The sequence below is a fragment of the Diabrotica virgifera genome, chromosome 6, assembly GCF_917563875.1.
Source record: "Diabrotica virgifera virgifera chromosome 6, PGI_DIABVI_V3a".
Lineage (NCBI taxonomy): Eukaryota > Metazoa > Arthropoda > Insecta > Coleoptera > Chrysomelidae > Diabrotica > Diabrotica virgifera.
The window spans coordinates 140,767,818-140,785,373 of NC_065448.1; the positions used below are offsets into that span (position 1 = coordinate 140,767,818).

The 17,556-nt window shown below is 31.2% G+C and overlaps 1 protein-coding gene across 6 annotated transcripts in view; it reads left to right on the forward strand.

Moving 5' to 3' along the window:
* The window catches only part of LOC114325319 (coiled-coil domain-containing protein AGAP005037-like), a 250,810-nt gene that overhangs the window by 90,486 nt on the left and 142,768 nt on the right, over positions 1–17,556 (forward strand). For 4 of the 6 annotated variants that reach the window (XM_050654050.1, XM_050654049.1, XM_050654051.1 and 1 more), the window contains one exon: positions 12,769–12,858. The exons of the other annotated variants lie outside the window; for them this stretch is intronic. In XM_050654050.1, the coding sequence (XP_050510007.1) occupies positions 12,769–12,858 (90 nt within the window). The remainder of the gene's footprint in view (positions 1–12,768; positions 12,859–17,556) is intronic. 6 annotated transcript variants of the gene reach the window in all.

The window sequence follows — 17,556 nt, forward strand, 5'->3', positions numbered from 1 at the left end:
ATATAGCTCTAGGATAAACTTCTAGACCTTACATATAATGTAGATTGTCTTGCGCATCTATTAGCATGTTTACTTGTAGTAAGATTGGCTTATTGACAAGAAGTGAGTGTAACTCAATTTGAGCATATTTACGCAACAGTTCCTTCTGTGGCATACTTAACTAACTCGATAAATAAATGGATATAATAGGTGGTCCTGGAGCTTTATTTTGCTTCTGGCGTTTGGGGTTTTCCAATTATCTTTTTTGTTATTTATTTACACCTACAGTATTTTTTCAAAATTCAAAGTATATCTTTTTTTTTTCTTCAAGTAATTTTAATCTTTCATCTGTTTAAGAAGAATTTTTATGTTTTTTTCCTTCTGTTGTTCAAAAGGCTTCTAATGCTTCTTTATAAATGTTATTTTCATTATGTGATACGTTTCCTGTACTGTGTAAATTTATTTTTTTTTTCTAAATTTTGTTCTAAGCTTAGTTTATAGCAGGAATTAGTGGACTCAATGCGAAAAATCTAATGTCTACTTCTTGGTAGCTTCGTCTCTGTTTTGTTCTTATTGTCAGAGATGTTTATTACACTTAATTCAATCGGTTATTTTACTATATATTATCAATCAACGCTAGTAGGTGATCTGAACCCTACTCAACTCTTCAAACTTTTGCGTACATGGCATTTGTATCTCCTTATATTAATCAAAAAAATATTTAGGATTTTTAGTCAGATAATACTATCTGATGATATCTTCTTCGTGTTGCCAATCCTTTTACTGTCACAAATTTTACTCATCCTTCTGTTCATATCGCCGAGCTATATTCTTTCTTTTTAGTCTTTGTTTTAGTTAATTCCTTAGAGGCTTTATCAAAAAATTTAGTTGAGTCGTGTGTTGCTAGATATATGCCATATACATATTTTAATATCCCTTACTTTATTTTTACCTTTGCCATTATGATTCTTTCATCTACTAGATCCATTCAGTTATTACCTACACGTTTTGTGAACTTTTTTTTTGCAAAGCTACACCCACTAGGTTGCACTTTAATGTTTCTACCCCATTTTAGAGTAATTCGTGTATTTGTTTCCTGCTCTTTCTTCTTTGATTCACTCTCATTGCTCATTCGTGTAGGTGTCAATTTGAAATAGACTGCTATTGATAATAGATATCTTAACTATTCAACTTTACGAAATCGTCATTATATTAATTTCAAGAAGTCCGAGGTACAAATATTAATGTTTGGACAGTTCAACGAAGGCTGAAGGAGTTTGGTTTGAAAACTTTTAGACCAGTAAGTGGACCCAACTTGCTTACAATTGACGCATAACAAGATTGGTATGTGCCACTGCATATTTACATTAGAATTTAGTGTATTGGAATAGTTTACTTTTTCAGTCCCCGTCTAACCTATAAAGAAGGCTCAGTAATTGTATGGACAGGAATAAACTAATAAGAAGTTTATGGTTATCGATGGATCCTTGACAACTAACCGACATATGGGGGAGATATTAATCGATCACTTTGCAACTTTTAGTGGATTGATTGGCAATGGTTTTATCTGAATGCAGTATAATACATACACATTCAACAATGTATGTGAAATAATACCTAGAGGAAGTTTGTGTGATCTTAACACCATAGAGCAAGTGTGGTAATATAAAATATTGAATTAAATTTGTTGTACAAACTAGGACCATTTCGTAAGTTGGTTACAGTTGAATTGGTTTGCATCAATAAATACAATTGTTTGAGAAGTTCATTATTTTTATTTTTAAAACGAACCAATTTAAAGATACGAAATAAAAAGAAATGAATAAAAATGATTTTGTAATTGACATTTTATATCAATTAAGAAATTGGTGGTTGCGAAATTTTAACATAAGATGCTTAAAAATGACAATTTTACAACAATATTTTACCTTTAGGTCTACCAAGCATTAACTACTAAAGACCATACATAAAAACCAAAATTGGACTAAAGTCGTGGTCTACCATTTGCTAAAAATTAAAATTATACAAACATAAAATAAAAAATACACCTCAAGTTTTGGCAAATATTAAGTTATTAAGATAGTTTTAGGTAGATAAGGGGTCATTTTTAACGATAAAGACATCTGTAACTTGTCAACCCAGTCCCTTCCAGTGCCACAAACTTTAATATTCAATAGGAAATATAACTTGAAAATTCAGGCATCCATGATTGTTCTTTTAATGTTAACTCTGTTCGTGTAAAAAAGGGTTTACTGTAAAGAGGCCGAAAACATTAGACCGAAAGCAGTAGACCGAACTCATTAGACCGAAAATCACTTTACCGAAACCTCACTAGTAGTGAACCGAACTACATAGTAGTGAACCTGTTACCGAACAGTAGGAGACCGAACAGCAGGAGACCTTAATTTTTTTTTACTTGTCGCAGTAAAAGAGATAAGACAAATGTAATTACAACTAAATGTTATTTGGATGGTTATTAGAAACAGTTAAAATGGTGTTAACGTCACTCTATCCTTAATTTATTTTTGTCTTCACTAATTTGTTTAACGGATGAAAATTATTTTATCAGGTTGTAAAATAAAGGGTAATAAATTTACAGTCTATAAAGGGTGAGGCATATAAAGGGCCTATTATATTCTGAAATATCTCCAGAACTAAAGGCAACAGAATCATTAAAATTGGCATGAAGGGGTTTTGAAGAGTGATCTATTTAATAAAAATATTTTCATCTATTTGCTACTTCCGGTTATACCGGAAGTTGCTTATAACTTCGTTTTTTTAAATAGGACACCCTGTATATTTTTGCATTTTTGGATTCTCCTCGATGTCTTCTTTCTTAAAATATGAGGTTTTGTATTGTTGTACAGGGTAGTTTAAAGGATAATTACGTTTTTTTATTAATTTCGTAGCAACTTTCCCACCCTGTAGAATTGTCGTAGTTTGACATCAAAAATTCTATTTATGTTTAAATGAATTTTAGTATAGTCTAATATTGTTAAAAATTATTAGTAAAGCTAAATGTTGAATTTTAGTATACAGGGTGGGTCAAAGCTCGGAATGAGTATTTTCCGAGTTTTCTTAAATGGAACACCCTATATTTTAGTATTGTAATGAAATGATATTTTATGTTACATTTTTTTATTTCTTAAGCATTCCCTATACCTAGTTGCTTTAATTTGTGCTTAATTGTTAATAGCACCAACAATCTTAAATACGTAGGTACCTATTTTAATAGCTCAACCATTATTGGTAATTGTAAGGATCAGTCTAGATTAATATGTATTTATTTCCGAAAAAATATTTGTGATTGAATATTTTCACGGCCATCCTAATAAAATTTCACGTATTTTTTGTCGCAATTAATGTTTGGCTTTAACCACCAATAACTCACAAATTAAAGCAGTTTGATATAGGGAATGCTTAAGAAATAAAAAAAGTACCATAAAATATTGTTTCACTACAATACTAAAATATAGGGTGTTCCATTTAAGAAAACTCAGAAAATACTCATTCCGAGTTTTGACCCACCCTGTATACTAAAATTCAACATTTAGCTTTACTAATAATTTGTAACAATAAGACTATACTAAGATTTATTTGAACACAAACAGAGTTTTTGATGTCAAACTACTACAATTCTACTTACAGGGTGAGAAAGTTGCTACGAAATTAATAAAAAAACGTAATTATCTTTTAAACTACCCTGTATAACAATACAAAACCTCATATTTTAAGAAAGAAGACATCGAGGAGAATTCAAAAATGTAAAAATATACAAGGTGTCCTATTTAAAAAACGAAGTTATAAGCAACTTCCGGTATAACCGGAAGTAGCAAATAGATGAAAATATTTTCATTAAATAGATCACTCTTCAAAACCCCTTTATGCCAATTTTCATGATTCTGTTACCTTTAGTTCTCGAGATATTTCTAATTTCTAGGCCCTTTATCTGCCTCACCCTATATTATATATAAAATAATACAAAAAAACTACAATAAATAAAAAGACAGATAAACAAAATCTTAGCATAATTTACTTCAATCTTTTTTAATTTATGTACCATTTTGGTCTAATGCTGTTCGGTCTAGTGAGGTTTCGGTAAAGTGCTTTTCGGTCCAATGAGTTCGGTCTAATGATTTCGGTCTAATTGTCGTGTACCGTAAAAAAGTATTCATTTCTTGGAGCGTTAAAATCGTAACTCGTCTAAGCATACCTTCTATGATTTGCCGGTTAGGTATATCGACAATTTTTTCAATCACGTCAAAACTACATTAAAAAAAGTTTCCAAAAATTTATTTAAGTAGAATTTTTTTGTTCGAAATTGTGCAGAGAATTATTTCCATATTTTTTGAAATTGGAAAGTATGCAAAGAGAATAGGGATATTGTTTATTCAATTTCATCAAGATAAAAAACTTACTCACTAATAAGTATGAGGGCCGGTTGTTCTAACGCTAATCAACAATGATCACTATCAAATATTTAATTACTATCACCAACTGTCAATGTCAACTTTGATTGGGTTGCTGAAAACATAATTGATTATGATTATGAGATTAGTTAATCAATTAACATAACAATTATTAACATAATTTATTAACTAATTTCATAATTGTAATCAATAATTATGTTTTCAGCAACCCAATCAAAGTTGATATTGACAGTTGGTGACAGTAATTAAATATTTGATAATGATCATTTTTGATTAGCGTTCGAACAACCGGCCCTTAAACCAATTAAAAAAATTTCTGTAGCGGAATCAGCAGCTGATAAAAAGGGGTGTGAAAAACGTGTTAGGAATGAAACGGCAGAAGTAATAATTTTGAGTCATGTTAATTTGGTACCTACTTTAAATACCAAAAAATAACTCAAGAATCTGGTTTTTTATGCACTACCGTCCTCAGAGTTCTAAAGCATAAGAAATTTCATCCCTACACTAAACACTTGGTACAGTAATCAAATGAAGATAATCCAGACATGTAACTTTTTTTTTTTTATTATTATTTATTTATAGTACTATACAATTGACCTGGTCTCTTGTGACTAATCCAGGTCGTTTCCTGATGGGATTACAGTAGTTTATTACAATATTATTATTTTAAGAATTTTTTCTATTTGACTAATTAACAATAGCCCTAATCTACTACTAATTATGAAAACTACAAATTGTAAACAATTCTAATAAACAAATAACAGCAACTAAACAAAAACTAATAAACAAAAGATAAATTATTACTTTTTTTTAACATATAATTTTTATAAAAGTGCTCCCATTTCTCATTCTCAGATGAGAAATGCCAGCACTATTCATCTAAAAATAGTCACGAATAATTTTAAGTGCAGGTCTAATCGACTTTATGATATTCTCAATGGTATTTCGGTGAGCCTCAGACCATTGAGTTTTAAAATTTCAGGTTTTTAGTTTAATTTTTTTTGTTTGATTAATATTTTTTTTTTATTTTTGATTTATTTTATTTTATTTTATATTTGATATTAATTTTTAATTATTTATTATATAAATATTTATTTAATTATTCCAATATTTTATTTTATATTTTTATATGTAATTTTATTTTTTTTTTATAATTTTTTATTAAAATTCATAGAGGTTGGATATTATTTACTTGATTTCTTCTTCGTCTAATATTATATAATTCTAATTGTTTCTTTGATATTATGTCCGCTAAATTATTTAGTGTATTAAATAATTCTTCATTTTGTATTATATTTACTATATTTATGCCAACAAGGTCTCTTCTCATTCTTTGTAGTTCTTGTGTATTTGTTTGTCTTTCGCAAATAAATACTATGTGTTCTGGTGTGCCTATTTCTCCACATTCACAATATTGATTGTCTTTTAAGTTAAATCTATGTAGGTATGTAGGGTACGGACCGTGCCCTGTAAGAAAATGGATTAATCCTTTTTTTGGGTTAAAATAATTTGGTATATTATTTAAATTTGGAATAAAATTATACAGACGTCTTGCTTTAGGGGAATTATCCCATTCGTTTTGCCATTTTCTATTTAATATTTCTTCTAATTCTCTTTTTGTTCTGATTTCTATTCCCATTAAATGTATTATTTTTTCATAATTTTCTTTTCTTTGCCAATATCTACATGCACGTTTTTGTGTTTCCAAGTGCATGGGCATTACACCAGTCAATACTGTTAAAGCTGATGTTGCTGTAGTACTGAAGGCTCCTGTCATTCTAACAAGGAAACCTCTTTGTGCTTTATTCAGTTTTTCAATATTTGTATTATTTGTTAGTCTGTGTGCCCATACACTTGCACCGTACCCTACAATTGAGGCAAGTATCGTACTCAGGTATACGCGCATATGCTGGAACGGAATTCTATACTCCCTTTGTGCTAGGCTTGCAATGCAATGCATGACTTTCGCTGCCTTCTCACAGACGCTATTTATATGGTTTGTAAAGAGTCTTGGTTCATCGATTATGATACCAAGATATCTAGTTATTTTTGTTCTTTTTATTGCTTTCCCCCTTATTTGTATACTTGGATTTCTTTCAAGTCTTCCCTTTATAAGGCTATGTGTTGTTTTTGTTTCTGATATAGTTAGTTTAACTTTTTTCATCCATTCATTTATATATTCAAGTACTCCATTTGATTTTATTTCTAGTTCTCTTCTTGAATTAGCATCTATGATAAGCAGCAAATCATCCGCATACGCTATGCTCCCTAGAACTTCAGGATCCACAGCTAACCGTTCCAGCAGTTCTTCTAACATTATGTCCCAAAAAATAGGCCCACACACTGAACCTTGTGGATAACCTTTAGTTATATGTCTCGTCTTTTTATCCATTGGACAACTTAAGCTGGCACATCGGTCTTGACAATAGTTTCTGAAACTTCCGTACAAGTTTCTGGGGCAATGCATCTGTCGAAGTCTTTCGAATAATGCCGGCCACCATAAATTGTCAAAAGCTCCAGAAACATCTATAAAGATCATCAAAACATACTTCTTTGTGCTCCCCACAATTATATTAAAAACTTTATTAATAGCATCTTCTGTTGATTTTCCTTCCCTAAAGCCATATTGATTTGGATGAAGTCCAGTTTCGTGTCTTATTTGATTTAGTCTTTTACAAAGTAATTTTTCATGTAATTTCCCCATTGTGTTTAGTAAGCATATTGGTCTATAAGATTTAGGTAAAGTTGGATCTTTATCTTCTCCTTTACTTATAATTATAACTTCAGCTTGTTTAAAGTTGTTGGGAAACTTTTGTTGTCTTAGACATTCATTATATAAAGAAGTGAGTATAGGTATTAAGTACTCTGAAAGTGCCTGAAGAATTTCTACATGAATGTTATCTGGCCCAGGAGCCTTTTTTCTTTTCATGTTTTTCATACATTCATATATTTCTTCTTCAGTAAATTCTTCTAACTGTCTTTCTTCTGGTATCTCATACTCTTGTATCATCAGTGTTCTAATATTTTTTTGTTCTATTGTTTCATTTTCTAAGTCGTCAGGAGGTAGTAATACATCTAGTAGTGTATCAGCTGAATCCTCCCAACTTTTTGTATATGAATAGTGTGACCAACTAGTCCGAAAAATCCGGGACATGGCCCGAATTACGAAGTCGTGTCCCGGCGTCCCGGACAAGGCTTCCGGGTCATCCGAATTTTCAACGATTTGGTAAAATTCAATTTTGAAATTTTGAATATGTTATTCTTTTAAGAATTCACATCAAATTAAATTGGCGGGACGAAAAAAAGTACAATTTCTAGAGTGTAATACTAATACCATATCCAAATCGCATGCATTTTATATCGTGGTATTATAGTTCTACGAAAACTCAAATTGTGGTTTTTGAGAACTATTTCCGGATTGGAAGTCGAAACGGCAAAAACTAACAAAAATGTAATTATCATTACAACTAATTGTGGCTTAATCTCGTCAAAAATATCATAGTTAACATAAAAATGTTAAATAATCAATAAAATAGTGATTGGTGGAAATTCAATATTAAAAAAATGGCCCGATTTTCATGGAAAAGTCCCGGATTTCAGGTATTTTTTCCAGCCTTGTCCCGAGTTCGACCGAATTGAAGTTGGTCACACTATATATGAACCATCTGCTTTTTGTAAAGTAGAAAGCATTGTTGGACATTTAAGTTTTTTAGATACAATTTTGTATGGGACACCCCACATATCTAATTCTAAATGTCTTGAAACAAAAGCTTCCCAACTTCTCGCTTTCGTTATATTTATTTCTTCTTTATATTCGTTTTTTAATCTTCTATACTCTCCTAGAAGTATTTGCCTCTCGAGAAAGATACTACTTCGTTGATATCGCTTTCGCGCATATCTTACTCTGCTTCTCATTCTCGTGAGGTTTTCCTTCCAGGCAAAGTTTTTTACTTTTTTATTATTGGATATTTTTGGAATTGCTGTATCCATTGCTTTTCTAATTGCTTTAGTTAATTCTTTTGTCGCAGTATTTATATTATCCCCTCTTTGTATCAGACGTGGTGCACGGAATTCAGACCTAAGTAGTTCAAAATTCGCTTTTCTTATATTGTACCTCAACGAAGACATTTCCGTATTACGTGGCTCTAGGTTACTCAATTTGAACGTTATGAGATTGTGATCACTTGTTGTTGCATGTTCAACTACTTCCCAGTCTAGAACTAGGTTTGCTGCTGCGACATTCGATAGAGTTATATCTATGTTACTAGATGCACCTGCTCTATTCTGAAAAGTTGGTGGATTTCCTGGTTTATTATGAACTATTAGTTGAAGTTCATTTATCATCTCTTCAACTAATGTACCTTTCTGATCTGTTTGATTTGAATTCCATAATACTGATTTAGCATTAGCATCAGCCATAATCACAACTCGTTCGTTTCGGTATGCTATGAATATAGCTCTCATCTGTTCCACGTAATCGTCTATGTCTTCACTGAACTGACAATACAAGTTCGCGATAATTATTTTCCCTGCCTTAGTTAGAAGTTCTAAACATACACAATGTCGATTACTATATTGACTTATTAATAGAATTTTCATATCTTTGTTAAAAATTATGGTTACAGCCATAGGATTATCTCCTACGCTCGCACATTGTGCAGTTATAGGCATGTGTGGGACTTTATTCAATTTTGTGTATGGTTCCTGAATGCATATAATATCAAGATTTTTTTCTTCTGCTAATTTCGTTATTTGATGTATTACGGTTGCACTACGCATTCCATTTATTTGTCCAATATTTATTTTGAATGAATGATTAGCCATTTATATTTTATTTTATGTCTATTAATTTAATTTTCATTAATCTTATTTTGATTTTTATATATACTTTAGTGATTAAAAGATATTTATATTCCTGACTCCGTACTCCACATCCGATACAATGTATTATATAAAGAGCAGTTAAAGTATGCTTTGCTATCTCTTCGATTTTGTTTTTGACCAATGCATTACAGAGACTTTTATATATTAGGTTATTTAGATATAAATTATTATATACATATATTTGAATGTCAAAATATATATACATTATGATATTTAGATTTTGTATTATTTTAGATTTTGATATAATATTTATTTGATTTTTATATATTTTCATAATTATTGTGTGCCAAAGTCTGTTTTCTGAACTAAACGTTCTAGAAGCAATTTATATGTTGGACATTCTTTTTTATCTTTGTTACATAACTTACCTCTATTTTTACAAGGTACGCAAATTTTGGGTTGGTTAGTTTTGTTGCAATTTCTATTTTCATGTTCATCACCACAGTGACCACACACTGTCTGTTTGGTGCAGTGTTTACTCACATGTCCCAGATCATTACATCTTAAACATTTTGGTACTACTAAGTAGTCTTTTGAGTTTATACTTGTAAATCCTACATAAATTTTATTTGAGATCAATCTTTGTCTGATTTGAGGTGAAGCCTCTATTACATAATGAACAGTAGGTTTATTTCTTTGTCCAGTTTTAAATTTTATATTAAAATTCTGATCAAATTCCTCCCTTGGAATATCATCAAAATTTTGTGCATATATGCATTCTTTGATGTTTTCTTCTTTTTCATTACTAGATATATCATACATAATTATTAAGGGTTTTCTTTTTCTTTGTAATTCACATTTAAAATTTTGTTTTATTTTATCATTATTTTTTATAGATTCTAAATCTTCTTTTGTTGGAGTTTCTATTATTAAAATTTTTCCAGTGGTTCTCATTTTATTAATTTTTAGTTTTGTTTTTCTTGGATCTAAGAGTTTTGTGAATTCTTCCTGCACCTTCCTTCCAGTCTGTGCAGTCTCACTGGTGATGAACAGAGTATTTATCTTTTTGTTTGTTTCAATTAATTGTTTATTATCAGCTTTGTAATTTATAGGTTTTGCAGTTATATCTGCATACGATAGCTTTTCTCCCTGCATTTTTGTTATTTTATTTCTTAAGTCTTCATTTTCAATTCTTTGTCTAGTATTTTCTTCTTTTAAAATTTTAATTTGACCTTCCATATTGGCTAATTCTATAGTTAAGGACATAAGTTTTGTTTTGAGTGTATCTTTTCCTGTTTTGTTTATTCTCTTACCGAGGTCCATTTCCCCTTCAATGAAGTCAAATAAGTCTTTTATTTTATTTTCTGTTATTTTAGACATGTAACTACAGTTTTACAAGCTTTAGTAAAATTCTGACCTGCTCAGAGTTCGATCTTCAACTGAGACTAAGGTTTACTAAGTGCAACGTATGGTCGGTGCTGCTATATAGAGTAGAGGGCTGGACACTCAAAACGAGGGATATAAACAAATTGGAAGCCTTCGAAATGTGGCTATATCGCCGTATCCTACAGATACCATGAACGGCGAAAGTCACAAATGTAGACGTCCTTAAAAGAATCAACCAAGAACGTCAACTTTTCGAAACCATCAAGAAAGAAAAGACGGCGTATCTGGATCACATCATGCGACACGAAAAATACCAGTTCCTTTAACTTATAATCGAGGGTAAAATTGAAGGCAAGAGAGGAATAGGACGCAAGAAAATGTCCTGGCTCCGACACATAAGGCAATGGACAAGGATTAACGACAGTTAATCTCTGATACGCATTGCAAGAAATAGATAGTTAATGGAAAATGTGATCGCTAACATCTATTAGTGGATTTGCATCTGAAGAAGAAGAAGAAGACTACAGTTTTGTGACACTAAGAAAATAAATAGTAATGCAAACTTTTACTAAATGGTAGGTACTGCCAAGGCGCTATTGGGCTGATGGAAATCCCAAAGTTTTTTATAAAATACATACCCATCAGCTATTCAAATTAGACGAATGGGCAGGAACTTATAGAATAGAGATCGTATTGTTGAGCAAGTCTCATTTTGACAAGTATAGTAGGTATAGAAACAGGTATTCAAAAAATTATTTTTTTTTAAAGGTATCGCCTTATATAAACGTAAGATAATACCTTTCCTAGACAATGTGTTAGACAAAGAGGTTCTATTGGACGACCAGCAGAATTTCCTGATTTAACTCCTCTAATATTCTTTCTATGAGGTTATTATTTAAACAGTAAGAATTATAACACTATTCCTGTTTCATTGGTAAAATTGAGACGTCAAACAGTGCATGAATAATCTAGTAACCTCTGAAATACTTTAAAATAGTCGTCGTAATTTCTAACAGCGATCTTAAAATTACGCGGATCTTAGTAAATATAATTTTGAATATTTAATCAAAGATTTGAGTAAACTGTTTTAAATTATGAAGTTAATAATTTAAAATCTAGCGTAGTTTATTTTTATTTACGTTACATTTAATAAAGTTTTTTGTTCATGTTGCAAATTTCGTTTTCATGTACTTTTTGACGTGGTGGAAAAAAATTCAGACTGACAAAATAAAGGCGTTATGTTTGGTTTTTAAGAGGTGTAACACTTTCAACCAAGTGTTTTTTGAAAAGAGTTGATTTAAAAACAATCATGGATTCTGAAGCGACATGCATGTCTGTCTAATCATGTGGCACACGTGGTATATTGCCTGTTTAAAATTTAACGTTTGTGGTACTGGAAGGGAGGGGATCACAATGATAGATATCTATATCTTTAAAAGATGTTCCCCTTGGAATAAAAATACACTCAAATGACTCACTGGAATGATGGTCAACCATGTATATACATTATATTTTAAAGAATTTTGGATACTTTAGCTTCTCTCGTCACATATTATTTCATTGTATGTTTTGTACATTTTATTGACCAATGTCTATACCGATCTCTTAATGCCATATTCTAATTAAAAATTCTAAAGATACTTACATACGAGACTAATAATAATAAGGATAATAAGATACCTATAATAAAAGTATACATAAAATATAAATAATAAACGTAACATTTAAATTATAATATAATTTAAATATAATAATATTATAAATAAAATAACCTAAAAATTACTATTAATTTACAATAAAATATTAAAAATACATAAATAGATAATTACAGTATGCATGTCGGCATGAAAATTTCTGTTAACGGTTGGCTAACATGTTTTTTACATTTTCTATGCTATTTTTTTGAAAGCTTAAACATTCTAATGTTTTTTAACAATTCTTGTGCTACGAGTACAAGATCTTTATTAGTTCTTGTGCATTCAAGCTTAAGCTTTCAAAGAAAATAATGCTACCGACAGTCTGAACAGCATTTCCATATCTAGAGGCTATCTTACTATCACTCTGAAAAAATTTCTAAAGATATCTGAAGACTATCTCAGCTATTAGCAATAATACAACAAATACAAAATTTAATATATATAATTTTTAGATAAATCAGTGTCGTTTGAGAAATCTGTTTCGTTCAGTGATGAGCCCCCAGATATGAATTCTCCGAAACAGCACAGTCCGCAACATGCAGGTAAGTTTCTCAAATAAACAAAATGCACATCCCGAATTATAATAAAGCAGTATGTAACAACTTAAAAATAGGTAATTTTTGGGAAAAGTTTTTTACCAGCAAATTTAATGGCGAAATCGAATCTTATTATTGTATAATATTAATAATATAGGTAATATGCAAAGTCTGAAGATAACGTGCTTATAACCAAATTAGCTCTACGAAATTGTGTTTTGTTCAATTATTGGTTTGTAACTCCGAGGATTTTAGCTACACCAAAAACACCTAAACAAAAATTCACCGTAATTTAATTCTGCATAGGGATATTTTTCCCGATTTGTTTCGACGAAAATTTTCCTCGAAAAATCCAGGTTTTCCCAACAAAATAAATAAAAAAATTAAAAAAATAAAAATAATTTTAAAAAATAGAAAAAAAGAGAAAAAAGAGAAAAAAACTCCCTCAACAGACATAAACATTCACAGGCACATTACCCTAAATTTTTTCCAAGGCCTACCTATTTATATTCACCCTTAAGTCTCCCTATACCTTAAGCAAGTATGTTTTTTCTACCATTTGGAGGCAGGCTCCACTGGGCCGATTATCAGTTAAGTAATACCCCCTTCAGTAGTAAACCTCCTATCCGTGTGTCATTTTCAGGCAGGCGAGAATAGCATAGCTAATACTATACTAATATTCAGCTCACTATCCACAGACCCCCCCGTCCGTCCGTCCGTCTGCTGATCTTAGGTAGGCGAGCCTGTCCTTTCATTTTATGAGTTTACCCTCAAAGACCTCCCCCTATCCGCCTCTCCGTTTTTAGGAAGGTGAGAATAGTATAGAAGGACCTATGCCAATCTTCTCCTTTAGCCCTACTTACATAGACTGCGCGGGATATCCCCATGTATCGTTCACTAATGAACACGTCCAGGGATATTCCGGGTCGGAAGAGGGGGTGGTTTTAGTTGGTAGGCGGCTGGTTATGGCACGCGGGACGCATGGACCTACTCTGGTCTTTGGGCCCTGGCGTGTTCTCCTCTCCTGTCCGAGTCCAACAGTACTAGGGACACCTTCCCTAGTCTGCTAAGAGCGTTCCACCTCAATCCAAAAAAAAGGTTTTTCCAACAAAATCTTTTATTTTCAACTACAATTTTAGGTAAGTAATTATTATCAATAATTAAATAACTTGGTGACGTAAAAGGTCTTTCGGTATAGATTTAAATTTTGAGCTCGTTACACTGGGCAGGAATTTAATATTTTGGTAGAGAGGGGCTGAGTCAGTCCCCGCATTACTTAAAAATAGGGATATTGAATTGATCTTTGCGGCTGAATTACGAGCTATTTATGAGCTTTCGAAGTGACATAGTTTCGATTTTTGAGCTCATCTCCTTCACCCTCAAACAACAGATTAATTGATTCAACTTAAGAGGAAAATGCCGAGAAAAATTAAAATATATCGTATCGCTGATATAATTCGTATAACGTTTACACTCTAAGGGTAAGAACAGAACAAGTGGGTCGCGGTGGAGGTGGAGGTGGAGGTCTCGGTCGATATCGATATAAAACAAACACATTGTAGTGAATGGAAGAGAACAGAGCAGGTAAGTCGCGGTGGAGGTTTAGCGCGATGCCATCCAGGAGGTTTGCATCGATGCTTTTGAAAATAAAATGAGTTTGTTTTACATGGATGTCTACTGCACGGCCTACAAGGATGCTTCCCTGTGATTGGTCCGAAGCCAAGTTGTCATTACCTGCGCTATCTGTGTTGATACTTTTTATATAATCTCTTTTTTTTATTCAATTTATTTTTGAATTTCCAAAGTAATTAAATTCAGTAAATTTTTTAAATATGAAGGAGGATCTGATTATTAACAGCTGACATTTCATTACTATCATCACTTGACTGACACAAAATCGCAAAAGCACAGTCTTTTTGTCATTCAAATTTCATTAAACTACTTCGCTTGATAGTGGTTCTAGCTCGACTGACAGCGCAGGTGACCTCCTTGCTATGTGCTGTCGACATCGACCGCGACTTAACTAGTAGCATCCACCGCGACTTACACCTCCACCTCGACCCACTTATTCTGTTCTTACCCTAAGAATAAACCCTTAAATCACGTGCATTTCGATTATTGAGAAAACCACCCTATCTTCCCGGCTAAAGAGAGAGTTGTACTTAAAATAAATCAAATTAATTATTTGGCGATTACACGTCGTTTAATAATTTATGAGCTCGCAAAATATGTGCATTAAGATCATTGAATTGCAATTTATTTTGTATAGTGCAGTGACTGAGGGTAAAAATCAACTATTACCTTCAATTTCGATGAGCCTCCATCGATTTTTACGAAAATTGGTGAGTACTTAGAGGATACCTCAAGAAACAAAAGTGACATGGTGCGACCTTGCTCTTTTACCCTGAGGGTGGATACCACCCCTTCTCGCGGGTGAAAATTATTTTATTAAAATTAACTCCACAAATCAATAGAGGGACAAATTCTAAGCAAAATTTATTATAAAAAGTTAATTAAATAAATCAATACTTTTCAAGTTATTAAAGATCAAAGATTTTAACTTTCGTGAAAAAAGTGCATGTTAAAGGGGTCTTTCATAAATAACTCAATTATAAGTCTTTACAAAAAAGTTGTAATTACCAAAATTGAAGCTAATAAAAATAGAATAAACTCTTTACTTGAGAAACCTTTTAATATTAATTTAATGTGAGTTAATTGAATAGTTTTTTTTTGGCTAGTACCGAGAATCACAATTCACATCTAAGTATTCAAGCTTAAATGGAAAAATGCTTCAATAATAGTTCCAAGAAAATGTTATTTTTTTGTGGAATACCTAACTCCGTTAATTTTAGTGATATCAACTTCATCAAAAAACCATTTGAAATATAAGTTCAAGAGCTATAAAACTGTATTAAATTTAATCTTTTAAATCACTTATTTTTTTAAGATAATGGTTAAAGGCACCGATTACATGATACTGGCTACATGGTAAAATTTAGACTTTAAACGTTTCTATCTCAAGGTTATATTATTGTATCCTACAAAAATAAAAAACAAGTAAAATATTTGCTAATAGAAAATCTTTAATTCCGTTGTTTATCATTTTTACGTGTATCGAGTATTTTTGGAGGTATTATAAAAATAATTTACGAAAATTTAAAAAATTGTTATTTTTTTAAATCATATAGTTCTTCAAAAAATATGCATTCTAAAACGGTCAAAATGTTTGAGGTCATTAGATACTTATGCCAAAGTAAAGAAAGTCTCATAGGGTTTACTAAAAATTTTTAATTTTTGTGGAAATGGAGTATGTTTTGTTTTTCATTATTTACTAAAAAAATCGGGGTCGAAAAATGGGTCGTCTTATTTTTATTGTAGCTTGCTTTTTTGATGCTATCAACTCCGTCCGTAGCTCACTTGTTAGGTATTCCTGAGTACTTTGACAAGCGTTTATTAAATACATATTATAAAATGCATCGTTTCCAGGTATTTAAGCTTGAATACTTAGATTTGGCTACTCGGCGAAAAAAATATTATACATTCAATTACCTATAACTCACTTTGGATTACCATCATATTGTTAATAATTAACCATAGGAAAGTTATAGGTACCTAATTTATAGTCAAATAATTAACCATATAAAAGTTATATTCTTACCACACCAAAAAGCAGTAGGTACCTACCTACCTACTACCAAAGAAAAACAGAAATATTTCACTATTTCACATAATAAAGATATTCTTAAACAAAGGTGATGATTGTTTTCAGTTAATAAGAAAAAACCTTAAAGGGAAAATTAGGGTTTAAACAAACCATCTATTAGAGGAATTTAAAATACTGGTGCAAAAAGTCCCCAATAACTATAATCTATATCTATAACATAACCTTATCCTACACATATACATAACGATGTTTTTTTTATTTAAAATATTACTAAAGCTGTATAATTAGGTTAATAAGTATATTTTGAATTTTATTTATAGATAATCGACCAAGCGAAGTGAGATATTTTATTTTACTGTCTTAAACTTAATGATATGTATAATGTATAAGTATATAATATAATATGTATATTATGTAATATGCTTTTCAAATTGTCCGCCAAATCCAGAGACTGACTATCAATTGTCTAGAAGCTCGCAAGCAAAGTATTAGTTTTCACTAACCGCAAATTGTAGTTTTAGAATAAAATCAGGACAGTCCCTAGTCCCTTCTCAGGGTCCAAGGCGGATAGTTCGTGTGTGATTCTCTGTTGATCTCCCGCTCGCAATAATTACCCCTCACGCTAATTTTTAAAACGGTACCTAATGTGTATAATAAAGACTTTCTCTTTTTCACTGTTAAGACCATAAAAATATAATCATTAATTCCGCGTATTTGTTAAATTTGTTGCTCTGTTAATAAATGTTTCATCTTTCAACACTTTTATTTCTCGTTTTCACAACCCTTTATTAATGTTTATTAGTAACTATAAAACCAGATCAAATAAATCTTAGAACCAGTTGCCCTAAAGTTCACGATTTTATTCATATTGAAGGACAATACTCTAGTTTTGGACACACGCGTGTGGTCCTAAAATATTCACTGATGTCCAAGCCCAATAAATGACCGTTTTGGAGTGTAATTTCCAGGGGCAAATCCGAATTGCATGAAAATTTGGATTTCAAAGTTGAATTTGTGCCGGTGGTTGCTTTTACTTGGGG